This window comes from Sphaerodactylus townsendi, linkage group LG08 (genome assembly GCF_021028975.2).
Source record: "Sphaerodactylus townsendi isolate TG3544 linkage group LG08, MPM_Stown_v2.3, whole genome shotgun sequence".
Taxonomy (NCBI): Eukaryota; Metazoa; Chordata; class Lepidosauria; order Squamata; family Sphaerodactylidae; genus Sphaerodactylus; species Sphaerodactylus townsendi.
In genome coordinates this window covers 23,660,170-23,681,220 of record NC_059432.1, presented here as the reverse complement: position 1 = coordinate 23,681,220, position 21,051 = coordinate 23,660,170, and the positions used below count along the sequence as shown (strand labels likewise).

The 21,051-nt window shown below is 41.9% G+C and overlaps 1 protein-coding gene across 1 annotated transcript in view; it reads left to right on the top strand.

Moving 5' to 3' along the window:
- CTNNA3 (catenin alpha 3) overlaps positions 1 to 21,051 on the top strand; it is an 892,356-nt gene that overhangs the window by 442,228 nt on the left and 429,077 nt on the right. The window contains exons 7-8 of the mRNA XM_048506869.1: positions 9,873 to 9,953; positions 18,684 to 18,836. Coding sequence (XP_048362826.1) covers positions 9,873 to 9,953; positions 18,684 to 18,836 — 234 coding nt within the window. The remainder of the gene's footprint in view (positions 1 to 9,872; positions 9,954 to 18,683; positions 18,837 to 21,051) is intronic.

Below are 21,051 nucleotides of genomic sequence, written 5' to 3'. Positions count from 1 at the left end.
GATAATAGTTTGACTGCAGTATGTGGAGAACACCTGACAGAGCTGGCTGGGTGATTTGTCAGCATAGTTGGCATGCAAAACAAATTGATCAGTGGCTGTAAATAAAACTGTCAGATACTGTTTGCCTAGCTTTCAACACTTTTGTATTATTAATGGAGTTTATATGTCTGAAACCTTTATGTGGGCTGCTTGGAGTAAACTGCTAGACAGGATGTGCATTTTCTTGTATGCTATAGATCCATGAATGCATTTGCTTGCAAAATCGTAGCTGGAGAATAATAATAATGAGCTTCCGCGATTGAGATATATCTCTGTAGTCCTTTGCTAGAGTTGCTTTCCAGGCTGTGACTGTATTGGCATTGTGTCTGTAATGAAGACTGAGACATTTTGGCTACACCCTACATAGCTTCTTCCGTTTGCTATGACTGTGAATTCTTCCAGTTTATTACGGACCCATGAAGCGCGGGCTCCAGCTGTACAAAAGCAGAGCCCTTGGGTTAATGAAAAAATTGGAAGCAGGCTATGGCTTTTGCCTGAAGGCTTGATCCGCAGGCCATTGTGTTGCAAGGCTGATGAGTGCGTATGCATTACTTGTGTTAGCCAACACCAGCAATTTCCTCTGGAGCAAGGGAGGAAGAATATGTTGACCTCTTTCCCCTGGCAAATAATCAAGTGTCTGCATTGCAGCGCATGAAGGGTCATGCGTGCGCTGTTCTTGGATCACATAGGAACACTTTGCAATAAATGACATTGAACATTGTTTTTCAGAAGGAAGACCTGATACATATATTTAAAAAAAATACTTCCCTACATTTAAAAGTTTTGTATACAGAGCAAATTCCAGCACTCTTCTAATGGAGCCTCCCAAGAACTCTGTGTTGGAGGGTACAGACATCTTTGATTTTTGTTCATATGTGCTTTATTTTTTTTCCCCTGGAGTAAAACAAGAATATGTTGTTGAGGGGAAAAAAGTTCCTCGGGGGAACTGTCAAGGACAATGCTAACAAAGCCAAGCTTTCTTGATTCCCTGCAAGAGTCTTTAAATCCCTGCTATGCGGGGGACTCTGCTTTTCAGCTGTCTGCATTGCCTGCCATCAAATGCATTTTCCCCTACTCTCAATGTATTAGTGACTATATTTAACAAATTGTCCTCCCTCCCCAGACATACAGTTTTAAGCAGAGGAGGTCAGGTTCTTTACAGCATTTAGCAACATAATTCTTTGAACGTTTGTGGAAGTGCCATCGTCTGATGCTAACCCAGCCAATATTTTTTTTTCTGTTTTTAACAAATTACTCTTGGAGCACCCAGCATGGTTTCTTACCTAGTCTTGCTTCTTAGTGATAAAAGATGCCCTTGAAAAGCCCTGACAAGTATACTGGGTCTCCCAGCTCAATGATAACTTGTTGATTTAGTAGGCCTTTATGAACTGAGAATCATCAAGCTGATGGAGGAGGGGAGACTGACAAAATATTGATAGAGGAGGGGAGACTGACAAAATATTGAATCTTTGCTGGATTGGCATGCATGGCAACAAAAAGAAGAGAGTTTTCAAATGAAATGGACTACAGACATGTGTCGTGTGCTGTGCTTGGTTTTGTGGGACTCACAAGTTTCAGCTAATGGATAAAAAAAATCACCAAGGCCTGTAGAGAGGCTGAATCCATATCAGAAGGTTCATTGACCAGGATGGCTCAGGCTAGTTTGATCATGTTAGGCTTAGAAGCTAAGCAGCATCTGCCCTGTTTTGTACTTGGATGGTAGACTGCCAAAGAAGTCTAAGGTCGCTGTGCAGAGGCAGGCAATGGCAAGCCACCTCTGAATGGTTTTTTGCCTTTAAAATTCAACACAGTCTCCATAAGGCAGCTACAACTTGACAGTACTTTAGACCAGAGGCGTGGGAGGCGGGGGGATGGCGCCCAGGGCAGCACCTGCTCTGGGTACTCCCTGCACCCTCTGAGCCCCACTTACCTTAGCCGTCCCTTGGCCCGGCCTCGCCAGGCTGCTCCTTCGGCTGGCAGAGGCTCCGCTGGCCTAAAAAGCAGCCTGGTGGGGCAGGGCCGAGGGAAGGGGGTGGGGGCGATTCTCCACCCTTCACGTGACCAGCTGGCACGCACCCTGGGAAATGTGACCCCACATCTTCCCATGAGCACTCTGCCTCTGCTTTAAACACACAGTACTGTTAAAATTGTTTTTTCCTGCCCTTTTCTGCATCTACTCTGCTACCACATATAGCATTAGAAGAAGAGTTTGGATTTATATCCCCCCTTTCTCTCCTGCAGGAGACTCAAAGGGGCTTACAATCTCCTTGCCCTTCCCCCCTCACAACAAACACCCTGTGAGGTAGGTGGGGCTGAGAGAGCTCCGAGAAGCTGTGACTAGCCCAAGGTCACCCAGCTGGCGTGTGTGGGAGCGTACAGGCTAATCTGAACTCCCCAGATAAGCCTCCACAGCTCAGGTGGCAGAGCTGGGAATCAAACCCGGTTCCTCCAGATTAGATACACGAGCTCTTAACCTCTTACGCCACTGCTGCTCCTAGATGCCGCCTGAAGTTTCCATGTATAGAAAAACCTCTGTGTCTTCCCCCACCCAATTCTGTCCAAAATGCTATTCCTGGGGGAGCAGTGTGAGATGTAGTTGGAGGGCTGCCACAGGAGTAGGGAAATCACAGCAAGCCTCCGCCCATGCATGAGGATCTTTTCGATGAAATCGCACTCATGATCTGGGAACTATTTGTATGATACACTATCAAAGCAATAAATTATATTTAAATTTTTAGATAAGTTTCCCGCCAAGTAAAAAATTTGGTCAATGGTAAATCGCTATTGATAGAACATATATGATTCAAGTTATTTCTGTCCTGAAGATTGCTTCTAGGACTGCTGAACTCACAGAGCTTGTTTTTGACATGTTTCTCTTATGGATAGAGTTAAATTTTTTGAAGCTACATTTTTCCCCTTATGTTGTCAGAGGCTAGTTTTCCATATGCAAAGTCTTTGAAGGGCCCTCAACAGTGAAGTCACACAGTGGCCAGAGGGAAGTGGTATTGTGGTTAGAGTGTCGGACAGGGATCTCAGACACTCAGGTGCAAACCCCCAGATTGCCATGAAGCTTACTGTGTGACCTTGGTCCAGTCATTTCTCTCTTTCTCAGCCTCATTTACCCTACAATCTTGTGGTGAGGTATAGTTGCCAACTGCAGGTTGGGAAATTCCTGGAGATTTGGGGGTAAAGCCTGAGACAGGAAGGGTTTGGGGAGAGGAGGGACCTCAGTAGGGTATAGTGCCATCCTCTAAAGCTGCTATTTTCTCCAGAGGAACTGATTTCGGTAGACTGGAGATCACTTGCAATGATCTCCCAGCCCAACCTGGGGGTTGGCAAGCCTATTTTGAGGGTAAAATCAGAGGTGGGATCCAGCAGGTTCTCACAGGTTCCCGAGAGTAGGTTACTAATTATTTGTGTGTGCCGAGAGGGGGTTACTAATTGGTGATTTTGCCACGTGATTTTTGCCTTTGTTACGCCCCTCCTCTCAGCAGTAGCGCGCAGAACTTGAAGCAGTCTAGCAGGAGGTGCACCAGCGTGCGTGGCAGCCTGCGCCTGTGTGCATTCGTTTCCTGCCTAAGGACCGGTGCAGTGGCTGCGTCCTTGCCACAGTCCTGCCCAGGAATGACCCACCCCCGAAATGCCCGGCCACACCCCCGTCGTGCCCCGCCTAGCCCCATTGGCGCTACACCACAGTTTGAATCCCACCACCATGGGAACCTGTTACTAAAATTTTTGGATCCCACCACTGGGTAAAATGGATGAGGGGAGAGTGATGTATGTGGCCATGACCTCCTTGGAGGAAGGGCAGGATACAATGTACTAAAAATAAGTTTTCTCAGAGCATTGCTGCTAGTATAAGAGAGCCACCATTGCAAGCCATGTTATAAACACCCCTGCTGCTGCTGTGGGTTCCCTACTGTGCAACTGATCTGACTTGGCAGCCAGCACTGGCCAGACTTTTTCCAGGGAGAGGCTGCAAAGGGTAGGAAAGGAAGGAAAACTGAAGACTGGGAGGTGATATGACTGATGGGTAGGCAGGAGAGAAGGAAGCAGGGAAAGGGGAGAGGCTATGGGGGCTTTCAGGAAAAGAAAAGAGGAAACAGTGAGGAAGGGGAGAATGACATATACCCACAATTCCTTGCAGGTCCTCCACTTGCTATCTTTCCATTGATTTAAATAAAATGCAGGAGTACAGCCTAGAGTTGCCAGCTCTGTGTTGGGAAATACCTGGCAATTTGGGGGTGGAGACAACAGCAGGATTTGGGGAGGGGAGGAGCCTCTGGAGGTATAATGCCATAGAATCCACCTTCCAAATCAGGTGAACTGATCTCTATAATCTGGAGACCAATTGTAAGTCGAGGAGATCTCCAGCCATCACCTTGGGATTGGAAACCTTTGCACAGCCTACCACTGGACATCTCTAGAATGCTTGACTTAAAGAAACAAATCCCAATTCAGTCTTGTTGTTCACTTTTAACACAAGACACTATTGAGCGCTGCATAAAAACCTGAGAGAACCCCCTTGACCATGTAAAATGCTGTTTCACTGAGTTGTGTGTTGTGAATAATATCATTCTCGGCATGCCAGCCTCTCAGGAGACCGAGTCATTATTTCAAGGTAAATTGGTTCCTGGAATGGATGTAAACAATGAACAAGAATTGCATCCCATTTATTTGCTTTAGCTCCTGTATTTAAAAAGTAGGTTTAGAAGAGATTTCCTCTTTCCCCCAGTGGGAGGACAGTAGGAGACTGAGCAATTGTATTAGGCGCTGAGTGAGTGGGAGAGGGGGGGAAATGGGCGAGGCTAAGAGAATGGTGCATCCCCTCCCCATTCCCTCCTCATACAATAGGCAGAAGCAGATGAGGCTCACAGATGATAAGAAGGGGGGTTTTGTAATTGAAAAAGCTGATCTTGGGAGAAATGCAGGTTTTGTTTGTTTGAGACCCTTGAAGAAATCAACAGGGGGAAAGTATCCCAGAGGGAAACCGCAGGGAACAATGAAGAAAGCCTCAGCTTTCTTACCTACTGGAAATATTGTTGCTAGCAGTGATATTTTGGAAGATGAGGAGGCTACAGAATGCTCATGTGGAGCTCTAGCAGGCAGTCTGAACATAAAGCAGATAATATTAGAGTGGTCCTTTTTATTGTTTTCTCTACCCAAGCGACACTAACCGTGGGTTCAGCTACTTATCAAGAATAGCAATCAGAGGGGCAGAAAGAATTCTTGAAGAAATAGCTGCACTGAGGATTCATTCCGATAATCACCTTGGAGTCGGCACCGTGGGTGTTGGAGTTGGCACTGTGGGCATTGTTCGCATGGAGAGTTTGTCGAATGTGAACACAGCTACATGACATAGGCAGTCGCTTAAACAAACAAAGGGTGCAAACTCTATAATCCTTTGCCTGTTGCTGTTAGTAGCACCTGTTGTGTTTTTGAATGGGTTGATAGTTTGGCATTAATGCAGCTGATGTCACCCAGAAGCTATAGGTTGAGTATGATTTTTCTTGGAGCAAGGAGATCGGGTGGGTAGGGGGCACCTCTTATTCAGTTTGTTCCAGGTTTGCATTTCTTCATCCCTTGCTGCGGGAAGTTGGTTTTTAATCTGGACTCGGCCCAATAAGAATTTAAGCACAAATCAGAGGAAGAAAAGAACAACAGGAATAAGACTTCTGAACTCATCTGTGTGAGAATTAGATAGAAGACTTCTATCACTTGCCCCCAACCAGTGTGGTGTTTCCTTCATCAGTGTTATCTTAATTCACTGGTCATCTACCTCCTTCCTCCTTCCGGGAAATATTAAAAAGATGAGGGGGAAAAAGGCATTATCGATGCAATCCAAGGGTGGCCAAACTGTGGTGAATGTGGCTCGCTCCACATATCATGCAGCTCATAGCTGGGGAGGCTCGAGATGGTGCAGATCTCCCCCTCTCCTGTTCTGGAAGTCCTTGCTTCTGGCCTCAACACCACACTTTGCTATAGGACAGGGAGACCAGATGGGGTGGCAACAGCCTGAGACTGCAATAGAAGATGGAAACGCCCAAGGGTCTCTGGCAAAGTGTGGCAGCATGGCCAGAGACAAGCATGTGCACAGTGAGGCATTCAGATAGGCAATTTTAGCCAATTTTCTGATTCCGGGGTGAGGGGGAGAATTGAATTCAGGCATCGGCTCATTCAGCTCCTGTGGGCAGGGGTGGGGAGATCTGAACTCTCCTGGCTGTCCCGCCACTGACAGATGGGATGGGAAGGTTCTCATTACTTATTGAAATCCATGTATAGATAGGGAAATACAAAGCCCACTTGTTTGTTCTTTACATAATGCAGAAATAGTAGGGTCGTCTGCTGAAACCGTGTGCAAACGAGGTAAATGACTGAGAAGTAGAACATGTCCTTGGGGAGATGATTCTGGAACTGTACGTTGATCTCCCCTCACCCAGCCATGTGGGGCTGATGTGGAAGAATATTTAAAAGCTATCTGATGCAAAAAAAAGTGGCAAGATTGTTGATATGAGTCTTCAAGCATACACATTGCTGGATTTATGCTGGCTGCTAATTTGAGCAATTAAAGGTGATTGTTATCTCCTATAAAGCCCAGGTGGACTGGTGATGAGGTATTTAAAGGTTCTGCTGCTCTTATAAAAGCTCCTCCTCATAAACAAAGATCATCTTCAGATGCTGTCCTCTGTGTGCTTCCCACCTTCTAAAATTGTGGCTGGTAAGTAGCAGGTATAGTGGGTTTTTTCTTGCTCTGGTGCCCTTACTGTTGATCTCTCCCTCTCCACTTAAGTTTTAGTCACCATGCTTATTCTTCCAAACTTTCTTGAGTTTGGTTTCCTTCCTTTGTATTAGCCCCCCCCCCCCTTCCACCTCAGTTCCGTTTAGTTTGCTAATAGGTCCTTAGATGAGATGGTCAGGATTTTTTTTGTCAGGTCAGTTTTATAATCTGTGAATTGTTTAGTCACTCCATGTTATTTTGTTGTTTTACATTTATTATTTTACTACTTTTAGAGATTGGAAACTGCCTTTGAAGGAAGTGTACTAAAACATGGGGTGTAAATAATTGAGCGAGCAGTTGAAAAAGACTGCAGGAATGCTTTTGCATTCCGATGCCCTCATGCACGTATACATATTCCTATCATAGTTGAGTATGTGGTTAATCAAACATATGTTCTTTGTAGGTCTCTGCGGCTTTGCTAAAGTGTAGCTTGACATTCATTATTTAACTGAGTACTTAACCCAGGCATTGATAGTAGAATTGCTGAGAAGAAGGTTGAAATGTCCTGAAGATCCTTTTTAATGTTTCAAGATTTTTAAAAAATAAACCCTTCAAGTCAATATGTTTTTTAGCAGGAAGTTTGATCATCCAGGTTCCATGAAAATTGCAAACTGTCAGACTGTGAGGCTGCCTCAGATACTGGGAAATATGTTAAGCAGGCTTGTGTAGATTTTTCTTTGGGAATCATAATGGGTGATTATTCCTTTAGCCACTGGTGAATTTGGAGTTTTCCGGACCCACATTACTTTCTTTGTGTGTGTGTGTGTGTGTAAATATAAACAGACATTTTTGTTCATCTTTATTTTCCCTATTTGATTCTTCCAGGAATTTTAGGAAGCAGTTTAGATTGATACACATTGAAATGCTTTAAACCAAACTATTTGGCTAAGGAGGGATTGCTGGAAGATGAGGAGTTGCTAGAATTCTGATCCGGTCAAATGGACCACACCCCTGCTTAGCTTCCAAGATGTGATGTGATTGGGCTGCCTTGGCTATCCAGGTTAGGGTGTGACAACATATGGTGACAAAAAAAATGGGAGATATGTCCATCTCTAGAAACGACATAATGCCAACCAATAGTTAACACTGAAATTTAAATGAAAGCTCTTTTGGCAACCCATTGGGGAGAAAGGCAGGATAAACTAACTAACTAAATAAACATTTCTGTTCTTTGGGCTGTATATGTTCACCTAGAGTACCTGTGAACATCACATTTAAATCAGTCACATTCAAATAATAGGTTGTATTCTGGTGATCATTTATCTGTATGAAATAAGGAGTGATTTTCAACCATTTCCTCCTCCTACAGCAGACCCCTGATTTCCCCACACGTTCTCCATGGGGACCTTCTGTCTACCAACAGTCCCATAACATTTTGGGCTACAGCAGGAGGGAGGAGGCAGAGAATGTCAGAGCACTGTTGTAACCGGTGTCTGATCATCAAAATCTAACTGACAGATATCACATGACACAGCCACATTCTAGGTTTAATTGGTAAAGAGCTGTGATTGGCCAGTAAACCAGATATAAGGCTGCAGTGTACTTAGGTCTGTGAGACACTTGTCTTCACACTGCCTGGCAGAGCACTTTGTCTGTGTGAGCTATATTTGTGAATGAATAAAAGTAGAACCGTTTCTGTGAAGCTGAGCTGCTGTGTGCGTCTGACTTCATACTGCATTCCAGTGTGTTGTGCAACTCTGCTACAGGGGGTTTACCCCATACCTTCACAGAGAAGTCACTCTTCACTGATGAAACTTCTTCTGGATGCCGTAGTCTTCAGCCATTTCCAAGAGACAGTTACATATTACAGATAACTTAAATATGAAATATTTTGAAGGCTAGAGAATAGCTCATTCTGTTTAAAGGCTCTTCCCAAAGGGCTACAGGTTTGTGGCTAGACATTAAAGCACTTTAGTGGTCGTTTAAAATTCACTCAGCATTTCTCACAGTTTGCCTCAGTTGCATTAGTGTTCACTGCATAGCACTAAAGTGTGTTTCCTGGTTATTTTGAACTCTGCATGGTAATTGACACTACCGATCACATGCTTTTTAGATGCCCCATGTACGATCAGCCCCGAAAGGAAATCCTTAGTCCTGTCCTGTCTGCCTCAACCGGCCTAAATCATAAAGATTTACTGGACTATATATTGTCGGGCAGAAACCAGAAAACCACACGGGAAATGGCACATTTCTGTGCACTGATCTGTAAAGACAAAAAGAGATATCCTGTGGCCGAATAGTCAAGGGAAGGGAAGATTAGATCAGTTCAGTTTTTAGCCAGACTTGGCCAGAAGTCCAATTTTTTTAGACTTGGCCGGAAGTCCAGTTTTTTAGCCAGTCCTTATTGGCTTCCTCTTTGCAATACTGTAGGGGCCTTTAATACCTAAAATTTTTATCACTGTTCCAATCTTTGTACTTTTATCCATTGTATCGCAATTTTAGGTGTAACGGAATTTTAAACATAAGTCAGAGGAAAAATGTTTATATAAATTATTTAATTCCTGCGAACATCTCCTCAGTCAGCAATATTGATTATATGTTTTGTACTATGTACTATCTTTGATTCGTGATTCATTATTGCTGAATTGTGTATTTCTGTTATTGCTGTTCTAATCGATGACCGTAAATAAAATGATTTAGATTTAACTCTGAATGGGAAGAACCGTTGCTTTAACTGACATAACGGTAAGGAATTATTTATTCTAATTTCTAGAAGAGCCCCTAAACCAGTGGGAAAGTGAACAAGGGACAAGATGGTTGTTTATTCATCCATGGTTCATCTATATGCAGTTTGTTAATTTGTGGTCACCTTCTTGAAGCCAGAAGTTGGTAACATGGTGGTGTGTGGAGTCTGACTGAATGAACCATCACTGTCCGACAAGTACACTCATACCTCTGTTGTCTTCAAAAAGATATGATTTGCTATAGAGGGACCATAGGAAGAAAATACATTGTTGGTGCTATCAGACTGTGGTTTTTAGTAAGGAACTTGAAGTAATGTCTGGATTCCTTTGTGCAGTTAAAATATCTCTTTCCTGCATATTTTTTCCCCTAGGCTGACAAAAAAGAAAAAAGTAACGCATTGAATATTGCAATAGACAATATGTGCAAGAAAACAAGAGACCTCCGTCGGCAGGTAATCTCCCCTGTGGCTAAATGTGTTAAATGGAGATTTATATAAGCAACTGTGGAGGGGGAAAATATTTTGTTTTTTAAAGACAACTCTGGTATGCAGCAAATAGGAAGAGGGGTTTTAGCACAGCAGAATTACCAGAAGTCCATAATTTCGCAAAGGTGTTGATCATGGTACTTGTGTAACATGGCAAAAAGTGATTGCAAAGCTACTGGGCAGAGCTCTTCAAAGTTAAATAAGGCCCCTTCTGCCCATGCAGAATAATGCATTTTCAATCCACTTTCAATGCACTTTGCAGCTGGATTTTACCGTGCGGAATAAAAAAATCACTTTCAAACAATTGAAATTCCTAACAGATAGGAAACAGCAGGTGAAGCTAGGAAAAATTACATCAGACACCTGTAAAATGAGCACAGGGGCCCCCCAAGGCTGTGTACTTGCACCACTTCTCTTCTCTCTGTATACCAATGACTGCATCTCAAACGATCCATCTGTTAAAATACTGAAATTTGCAGATGATACAACAGTGATTGGTCTCATTCGAGACAACGATGAAACCGCATACAGACGGGAGGTTGAACAACTAGCCTCGTGGTGCCACTGGAACAATCTAGAACTGAACACACTTAAAACCATAGAAATGGTGGTAGATTTCAGGAGAAACCCTCCCATCCTACCTCCTCTCACAATACTAGACAACACAGTATCAATAGTAGAGACCTTTAAATTTCTAGGCTCCATCATATCTCATGACCTAAAATGGTCACCTAATATCAAAAATGTCATCAAAAAAGCACAACAAAGAATGTTCTTTCTGCGCCAACTCAGGAAGCTCAAACTGCCAAAGGAGCTGCTGATACAGTTCTACAGAGGAATCATTGAGTCTGTCATCTGCACCTCTATAACTGTGTGGTTTGGTTCTGCAACCCAACAAGATCGACACAGACTTCAGAGAATAATCAGAACTGCAGAAAAAACAATTGCTGCTAACCTTCCTTCCATTTAGGACCTGTATACTGCACAGGTCGACAAAAGGGCTGTGAAAATATTTACTGACCCCTCGCATCCTGGACATAAACTGTTTCAACTCTTACCCTCTAAACGTCGCTACAGAGCACTGCACACCAAGACAACTAGACATAAGAACAGTTTTTTCCCGAATGCCATCACTCTGTTAAACAAATAATTCCCTCGATAATGTTAAACTATTTATTATATACTTATTATATAATTACTGCACTACTTTTTTCATCATTCCTATTACCCATCTCCTCCCACTTATGACTGTATGACTATAGCCCGTGCTGACATTTTATTTTATTTTATTTTATTTTATGATTTTACATTTTATGTTTTCATTACTACTGATTGTTTCCTGATTGCTTACTAGACCTATATGACAATCATTAAGTGCTGTACCTTATGATTCTTGACAAATGTATTTTTCTTTTATGTACACTGAGAGCATATGCACGGAGACAAATTCCTTGTGTGTCCAATCACACTTGGCCAATAAAGATTCTATTCTATTCTATTCTATGTGAAAGTGTATTGTCGAAGGCTTTCATGGCCGGAATCACTGGGGGGTTGTGTGGTTTCCAGACTGTATGACCGTGTTCTAGTGGCATTTTCTTCTGATGTTTCACCTGCATCTGTGGCTGGCACCTTCAGAGGTGAAAGTGGATTGAAAGTGCATTATTCTGCATGTGAGGAAGGGGCCGGAGTGTTTAAAACTGTACTGTTAATGGGTCAGGCCATTGTTTACCCAGCATAGGATTGCACCAATTAATAGCAAATTGTGGATACCCAATCATTTTTTCACGTGGAACTGGAAGATGGGTCTGTAATGCCTAATGTATTCTGTAGCCCCTTCCTATCCTACATAGCGATTTGCATTTTCAGAATGGAAAGGGTGATTATCATAACCAGGGGTGCGAGGAAAAAAATAATTTTTCAGATTCAGGTATATTGGACCTGAAAAAAATATTGGTGTTCCTGATGTTTTCGAATGCCCATTACTGGTATGGCATTTGGAATTGGGTCCCCGCCCCCCAGGTTTCTGAATTTTTGGTGTTCATTATTCTCTGTGGGGGAGCTTTCCAGATGGCTTGGCTTGGCAGGGGTGGAGGAGTTGTTTTTAAATGTACATGCACCTTTTAAAGGTATAGCATGGGAGCGACTGGTTCCAGTCCTTTAAATAACCTCCAAATTTCAAGTGATCTCCCAGCCATCTTTCCTTATTTCTTATGAGAAAAAACCCTCTAAATGGCTTCCAGGGCAAAAGCCATGCCTACAAGCAGGAATCATTGGCCAGATATCTTCCATGGAAGAACCAACAACAAGCCCAGTAGAACCATTGCAGAACCCAGTAACACTGAAACCTAATGTGCCACCCAAAATTAAGCCAGATAATCTTTGCCATGGAAACTCCAAAAGGAGTTTCTTGCAAGCCAACAAAGTCAATGCCAATGTGCACAAGCCCAGAGCCACTGTAGCAGCGTAAGCCCAAGAAAACCAGGGTAAAGCCACAGAATCCCTACAGAACAAACTGAAGGGGGGGGGGTGCACATTTGTAAGCCCGGAAGAGTCAAAGGCCACTCTTGCAGGGCAAGCTCAATAAGACCAAAGTCAACCCAGAGAAGTCCTGCAGTGGAAACAGAGGGGATGGGGGCTTGCAAGCCAAACAGAGCCAGTGACAATGTACAGATGACCAGGAAAACCCAGTGCCCCTGTGGCAAATCAAGCCTGACCTGACAGAGGTAATGTCAAACTGGAGAATCACAGCAGAACAAATCCAAGCAGAAGAACAAGAAGATGACCCAAAGCAACTCTGGCAAAGAAAAAAAAATGCAACTGAGAAACAGACTTGAAATAGACAGAAGCCAATAAAAACCCCAGGAGATATAGAAACAGAGAAAGAACAATTGGTGGCTGGGGGAGGGGGAATTTCAAACAAGACAAGACAAAATGTTTTAAAATTATTTTTATAGGCAAGAATTAACAGAGAATGAAAAGTGGAATCAAATAATAGTTTAGAGACTAAGGAAACAAAACGGTCATTTTTTTTTTTACCAATAATGGCCATTATTGATTGTAAAACCTAATAATACAAAATAGGTAACCCCCCCCCCCTGAGCAGTTAACTATTGTAAATTTCTATAATTTTTCTCACAAAATAAAAGGTCTATTGTCATATTATCATCTTTCATAGTGTGGTTAATCATAGATTTCCCTTTAATTCTCTGTTAGTAGATTATATATCGTGAAGGTTATTGATAATTTATATACATCATTCCAGTGATATCCTTTGCATTTCACCATTATTGTGTTTGGGAGATAATATAAATAATATGCTCTCCATTTATCTTGAAATTCTTTGATGGGTCACCTATCCACATAGTTTAATTTTGCCATTGTAAAATTAACATTGCAAAAAAAAGTGTATGAAAAATGAGGCTAACAATTTATTACGGATACAGGACACAGAAAGACTGCACAGAAATTTGAGGATGGGGATCACTTGGCCTCAGAAATTCATATCATAGTCTGTATCTGTATTTCATAATCTTGACTGAACAAAATCATCACAATTTTAGTGTAGCTAGTGTGGGTTCATGTCTAGGAGAAGCTAAACTTGGACTAAATAGATAGTACCCTGAATATGGTGTGAAATAACAACACTTCAAAGGTACAAAGGAGTTCATGGTGCAGCTATGTTTATTCGTACTGGAACATTGTCTTCTTCCATATCTGACCTGCCGAGGTAGGTTAACGAAGGAACATGTTTTCTAATGCCTCCCACTGTGCAAACATCTTGCCAGCATCCTTTCTTTCCTTAGGACTTGCTTTCTATACAACCCTGAGCAAAACATAAAATGCTTCTTTCCTGGTGGCTGTATAGTATGTTATTTTTTTCAGAAGGATTTATAAAACTCAAATTCCCATGCGTAACATGTGCCTCATTGCTATTGGAAGTTTTTCAGTACGTGCTGCAAATAATATTCCTTTGATGATTAGAACATTGTGGATAGCAAGATATTATCTACCTTTTTCCAGGAGTCTTGCTCACTTGTTATACAGCATCAATGCTTGCAGTATCTTAAATATGTTCAGATTTCTTTTTCATTATTGGGTACTACTTTTTAAGAACATAAGAACATTAGAACAAGCCAGCTGGATCAGACCAGAGTCCATCTAGTCCAGCTCTCTGCTACTCGCAGTGGCCCACCAGGTGCCTTTGGGAGCTCACGTGCAGGAGGTGAAAGCAATGGCCTTCTGCTGCTGCTGCTGCTCCCGATCACCTGGTCTGTTAAGGCATTTGCAATCTGAGATCAAGGAGGATCAAGATTGGTAGCCATAAATCGACTTCTCCTCCGTAAATCTGTCCAAGCCCCTTTTAAAGCTATCCAGGTTAGTGGCCATCACCACCTCCTGTGGCAGCAAATTCCAAACACCGATCACACGTTGTGTGAAGAAGTGTTTCCTTTTATTAGTCCTAATTCTTCCCCCCAGCATTTTCAATGGATGCCCCCTGGTTCTAGTATTGTGAGAAAGAGAGAAAAAATTCTCTCTGTCAACATTTTCTACCCCATGCATAATTTTATAGACTTCAATCATATCCCCCCTCAGACGTCTCCTCTCCAAACTAAAGAGTCCCAAACGCTGCAGCCTCTCCTTTTTAACACAGGTTCATACATTTTTTGTATAGCCAAATTTTCTCCTCCTAATTTCAGGAGGAGATGATATTCTAAAAGTATGGTGGGACACACATGTTCCACTCATTATGTCTATTCCATTTCCCTTTACTAATCCTGGATAGCTGGACCTGATGTATAACCACATTAGTTGCCATAAATAGCTTGCCTCTGGCAATTCTATTTGCCCCAACCAGGCCCATGAGAGGAATGTTGTTGGCATCACTCTTCAGAGAGCTGTAAACCTGTTGTATATTAGGGCAGATCAATTTTAATAGTCCCAGATCAGTGTGGAGGTCTAAAGCCACAATCATCATAGCCACTTGTTTTGAAGTTATGTCACAACAATGAACAATATGTTACCTGAAATGCTGGGATCGGTCCCTTTTAGAGTGGGCAATAGAGTGGACAGACCATTCTTTGTAGGAGAGGGCAGCTACAAGATATTTACCACCTTTGCTTATGGTAGGTTTTTCACCTTAGAAATCTGCAAGAGTCAGAAGTAAAAGTTTAACAATTTTATTGAGAAAAATAAAATAATAAACTTACAGGCACACAATGAATACAATGCAAGCACATAGAGTATTCGCATAGCCCTGGAATTTAGAAAGAGGTGAGGGGAAAGGTCTGGAATAGATCAGGGCATTGCGGGAAGGGTAATAATTACCCTTTCCTGAAGAAGGGATTCAGAGAAGCAGAATTCAATGCCTGCATTGAGCTTCATCGAAATAGGGTGAAAGCAGCTGGAATGCAGCTCAATAGACACACTGGGCACTGACTACAAAGTGGGCAGCTAGTTTATAGGGAAATCTGGCTCTCTAGCTATGTTAAGAAAGCTTCCTTAATCTTCCTGGACAAAGACAGCTCTTGTTCTTTGAAGGAGAACAAAAGATAGATACTTTGCTTGCTGGCTACAGCCTGGCAAGCCTCTAGAAATGATTAGATTTGGGGTGGAACTGATACAATCATATTTCGGGGCTTTTCCGATTCAAAATGGACTTGGTCTTTTCCAGAGATTAGGTAGGAGAAAGGAGGATGAGATTAGCACATTGAAAAATAGCTAGCAGGGACCTTGATCATGTTCAGTTAACGTATCCTTTGTTGGGCTGGAGGCAGCTGCAGTGTAGTCCAGAGATGGACTCTGGTTTCCCAGTCATAGGCTTTGTTTTCCTTGATTCCTTTAGGAAAGGTGAGGCTGGCTGTTATGCATTTCAGTGACTGACAAAGAAATTTGCCTGGGCAGATTCTTCCCTATTGATATCACTGAACCAGCAGAGGAGATGGCGTGCTACTCGACTTGCCCTTGACTGCATGTTGACTGCTCTTGGAACCCCTGGCCTCCTGACAAATGGACTGGAATAGGCTTCCTGTCTACTGTGGTCTGCCTGTGTGTGGCTGCTTTCTGGGCACCTCCAAGCACTGAAACTTGACCCTGGATCGCTGCCTGAGCTGGCCCACAACAGAAGACTAGATACTGTGATCTCCAGGAATCTAGGAACTCCTAGAAAACCTTTTGTGGGCAAAGCAATTAGTATCTTTTCTCTTTAAAATTTTTAAGTCCCCTGTTGTATTAAAGGTGGCCTCCATGTTATTACAGTATAATGAGATTATAACTAGGCTGTAATTAAAATGATCAATTTAGTTAAATTGTCCATTGCAAAACATGTTATTATTTTTGTCAGTATATGTGAAAAAGATTAATTGCTTTTTCATAATGATTTCTCCAAGTGGTGATCCATGTTTTATGTGCGCCAGCTTGCCATAATAGTCAGTTTCCATCATGCGGATTACCAGTAGGGTAACACAGAGATAACTCAAGCCTTGGGGTCTAATCTATATGATGATTCATTGTATAAACGGACTTACTCTGCAGAGTGTCAATTAGCCATGATGTGTCAATTATATTTTCAGAAGTGATTCTCAGTAATGTTTTGATTTGTGTACTTCTCTGAGCCTATGATTACAAAGGGCTAATTTTCTCAGATAGATATAAAACCAAGTCCACAGAGTAATTGTCCAGCTACCTGTGATTAACTTAGATGAAACCTAATTGCAGCTAATTTATAGCATAGTGTTACCCTTCTTTAATAATTTAAATAAAAAGTTCAAGAACAATTAATGCTGATGGAGAAAACTGGAATCCAGGCTTGTATTTCCGTGTTACCAATTGGCATAATTGGTGATCTCATTAATTTAATTATCCAGAGGTCTATGGTTTAGGCAATCAAATGTCTTGTTGAGTTTTCCAGCCAGGTTAAAAAAATCTGAGTAGTTGTGCAACACAACAGCAGCAATAACAACGACCGGTTCTTCTGAATGTCAGATCTTTCAAATACATTATCTTGATAATTCTTTTGACATCCTGGTAAGGTAGTCAATTTATTTTTATCCCTGTGGCAGATGTGAAATGAGGCTGAGAAACAGTGTTCTGTTTAAGGCTAGGTAGTGTGTTCATGACCAAGGCGAGACATGAGCTTTGAGTTTTCCGTCTCAGAGTTTATCCTGTGCTTCCTTTCTGGAAATACGTGATGTAGATTATCTATGAGGGAAAAACATTTTAATAAATATGTCCTTCCTGAAATGCAACATCCATCAATATATCTGGGTGAAGAAAATGCCGCTCTTGGGATTTTTTTTCCTCTAAAAGTTTATTTCAACGCTGCTTATGAGGAGAATTAAGTGTAGACAAATTCAGCCTGTGTGGCACAGCATGAAATCAACTGCTGTGTGTGTATGTGTTAAATGCCATCAAGTCCCTTCCTTCTCATGGCAACCCTATAAATCAGTGTCCCAGCCTTACTCAGGTCTTGCAAACTGTGGGCCCTTATAGAGTAAATCCATCTCATTCCGGGTCTTCCTCTTTTCTTTTCCTAGCACGCCATCTATGAAACACAAGCTGATTTTCTTCTGAAATTCTCCCATATGCTCCAGTAACCAACATAAATTTGCAATATGATCTCTAGTCCATCTTCCTTTTTTAAAATCAAGCTTGAACATCGGGCATTTCTCATTCCATATATTATAGCAACCTTTATTATAACATTTTGAGTATCACTTTGCTGCCATGGGGAGCATTCATTAACAGTTAGGAAATGCAATAGAAATATGATTGTCTTCAGTTGTCTTCATATGCTTAACACATATAAAATTTAATAATACAAGCTCGAAGTTCTTAAACAGCCCCTGAAATGGAACCATATTTACTGGTGTGGCAATATCATGAGAATAACAAGGTCTCATAAGATTTCATTTCTGTTAATCTTTATGACTGAGGCAACTCTTCTGTTACCACCACTGCAAACTCCACCTAAGAACACTTTATCTGTGTTCCGGCATTGCATGTAGAATCATTTAGAAATGGCCCTTCTCTAGTGACTATAACCTGTCCTGTGTGTTCCTGATAGGAACACACTTGGTGGAAAGTGCTATAAACTCATAGCTGACGTATGGTGATCCTGAGAGGTTTTCAAGGCAAAAGGACATTTCGAGGTAGTTTGCCATTGCCTGCCCCTGCATGGACTAAGAGTTCTGAAAGAACTGTGACTGACCCAAGATCGTTCAGCAGGTTTCATGTGGAGGAGTGGGGAATCAAACTCTGGTCCGCCTCTCCAAACCACTACTTCACACTGGCTCTAGGAGTGCATAGACAAGCGTAATCAGTAGCCTTCTGTACACACATGATACTCTTATCCCTTGAAGACTAGTGTAAGCTAGTGATGCCTTCTCCATGTGCCATGCTTATTTAAGTGGGTTTTCACTGGCAAAGAATAAAAGTATGGAATTATTTTATGGGGTTGTATTTGAGTTTTGATCTTGGGTCTCAAGGGTGATTTGTGTTATACTGGGGCACATGCTATGATGGACAAATGTAATGTGTGAGCTAGGAAACTGTAGATATAAAGAATGGGGGAACATAGTGGGCCTAAAACAATTAAATCCAAGTGGGTTTTAGATCTCAAATTTGGCATAGGATGTTCATCATTTCCCAATATTTAGGTGCAACATATTAATTGACTGGCAGTGTTCTCTTTTTTTCCAGCTTCGCAAAGCTATCATTGATCATATCTCAGACTCATTCTTGGATACAACTGTCCCACTTCTAGTGCTCACTGAAGCAGCTAAAAATGGACGAGAAAAGGAAATAAAGGAATACGCAGCTATATTTCAAGAACACACATGCCGGCTTATTGAGGTGGGTTTGGCAGTAATGCCAAGAAACCGAGTTCAGAATGAGAAGTGTTTTTCTCATTTAGACTCACTTCTTATTTGTCTTTGTGCCCTATACTTACATACAGCAGATTAAAGACACCATTAATGGTAATGGGTTGGATACAAACTAGCCTTACCATGAGTGAGATGTTCTTTTGCTCTTGCAAAAGGCTTTGTGGTTTCTGTGTATTTTCCTCTTGAATTGCAGGTCTCTCCCATTCTGCGTCACAGTATGGTGTAGTGGTTAGTGTGCTGGATAAGACCCGGGTTCTGAAATCCCCCCTGTACCATAAAATCCATTGTACCTCTTTGGGTCAATCACTTTCTCTCAGTCTAACCAAACTCACAGGATAGTTGTGAGTGTGAAATGGGAAAGGGAAAATCTCATATACCACCATGAGGAAGAGCAGGGGGAGAATCTAAATTCTGAGCTGTCCACTAGGGTACCCTAAGCCACAGGAGCAATATTTTGGATATAACAGGGGCAGTGGAAGTCAGGGGGAGGCAATTCACTCCACTCTCAATTATTTGGATCCAACCCATTGTTCCTAGCAACACATATTTTGTTCATTTCATTAACTTTAATCTGTCTAAATATATTTAAAAGCTTGAACTAATATCAAAGGGTTTCTGTTGTAATTTTGATAAAGATTAGTAGGAGTCATGTTATAGGGCTGTTGACTAATTCCAGATTCCTCAAAATTGTTCTTTATCATTCAAGCATGTTCTCTTCTTAGCCTCATCTCGTGTTCCACAATATCTGTCAAAGTTTGTTGGAAGAACATGAGCTTACTGCATAATAACCCGCATGTGGATAGTCCTCTTAGGACCAAAACCTGCAATGGATTGCAAACTGATCATCTGAGAAATGTCAGGCAGGAATTCTACCTCTGCGCCACTGATCAATTAAGAGCATAAAGACCCTGTGAGATTAGACCAGCTGACCATCTACTCCAGCATCACACAGTGGCCAACCAGCTACTCTGGAACGCCAATAACACAGCACAGAGGTTGAGGACTTCTCCTGATGTTGTCTCCTGTCACTGGTATTGAGAGGTTTAAAGTTTCTGAATGTGGAAGTTCTTTTTAGTCACCATGGGCTAGTAGCCATTGGTAGACCTATCCTCCCTGAATGTGTTTAATTCCCTTTTAAAGCTGTCTATGCCTGAGACTGTGATTCCATCCTCTAGTAGCAAATTCCTTTTGCCCATCTTGAATCTGCTGCCCATCAACTTCACTTGATGCCTTTGAGTTCGTTTGGGGAGAAGGAGAAAAATTCTGTCTTTTTTGACTGAATTCTTGACTGAAGGAGGGACTTTGTGGTGCAGCAAGATGGAGCCAGAAAAATACCTTCATAGTAGTATACCTGAGCTGGTCACATGAAGCTTACTGGTCAGGGATTCTTGCTGCTTTTAGTAATTGAAAACCATATCTTGCTGATTGCAGACCACCTGTCTTATGCCACCACCAGCTTCACAGATGCCAAGCATCTTATATTCATATATGATACAAATGTGTGTGTAGCTTATTGGCAAAAGTGGTTTAAGTCTCAGCTTTGAAGTTAGCATGTTTCTACCACTGAACACAACCTAGAACAGACAAACTGAATAGGATGTTTATTAGGGGTGTGCTGCACCATTATTTCAATATTTTTTGCATTCAGGTTTATTGAACCTGAAAATTTTCAGAAAAGCCAAATACTCCTGGCAGTAAATTGTTTTCAGCTCTTTTCTGGATATCTGAAAATCTGTGCCTACATTAAATTCTATGCAGAATTTTTTTGAGGTTTGAATGGGTTTTTTTTTTGTCAAGGTAGAGGGATCAAATTGGCTGCAGGTCGCTCTCCTAAGAAGAACCCCCAAGTCTGGTGAAGTTTGGGTCAGAGGTTCAATTTTATAGGCTCCCAAAGGGGTGCTTCCATCTATCCAATGGAATATTCAATTATTTCAAGTGGAAACAAGTTGTACTGAAATCTCTCCAACTCTCTCACTGAACTCTGGAATTTCCCCCCTGTGCCCTTTCATGGGCAATGGGCCAGTTTTGGGGCTTTTTGGCTCTGTCTGGATAGCTGTTCCCCTGACCCAAGTTTGGCATATGTGAATGCACAGACCCAATATTTACTGCTATGGATGTGCCTGTTTGACCTGCCCCACATTTTAGTGGTTTATTTTCCATTTTTTCCCCCAGAACTTGCAAGC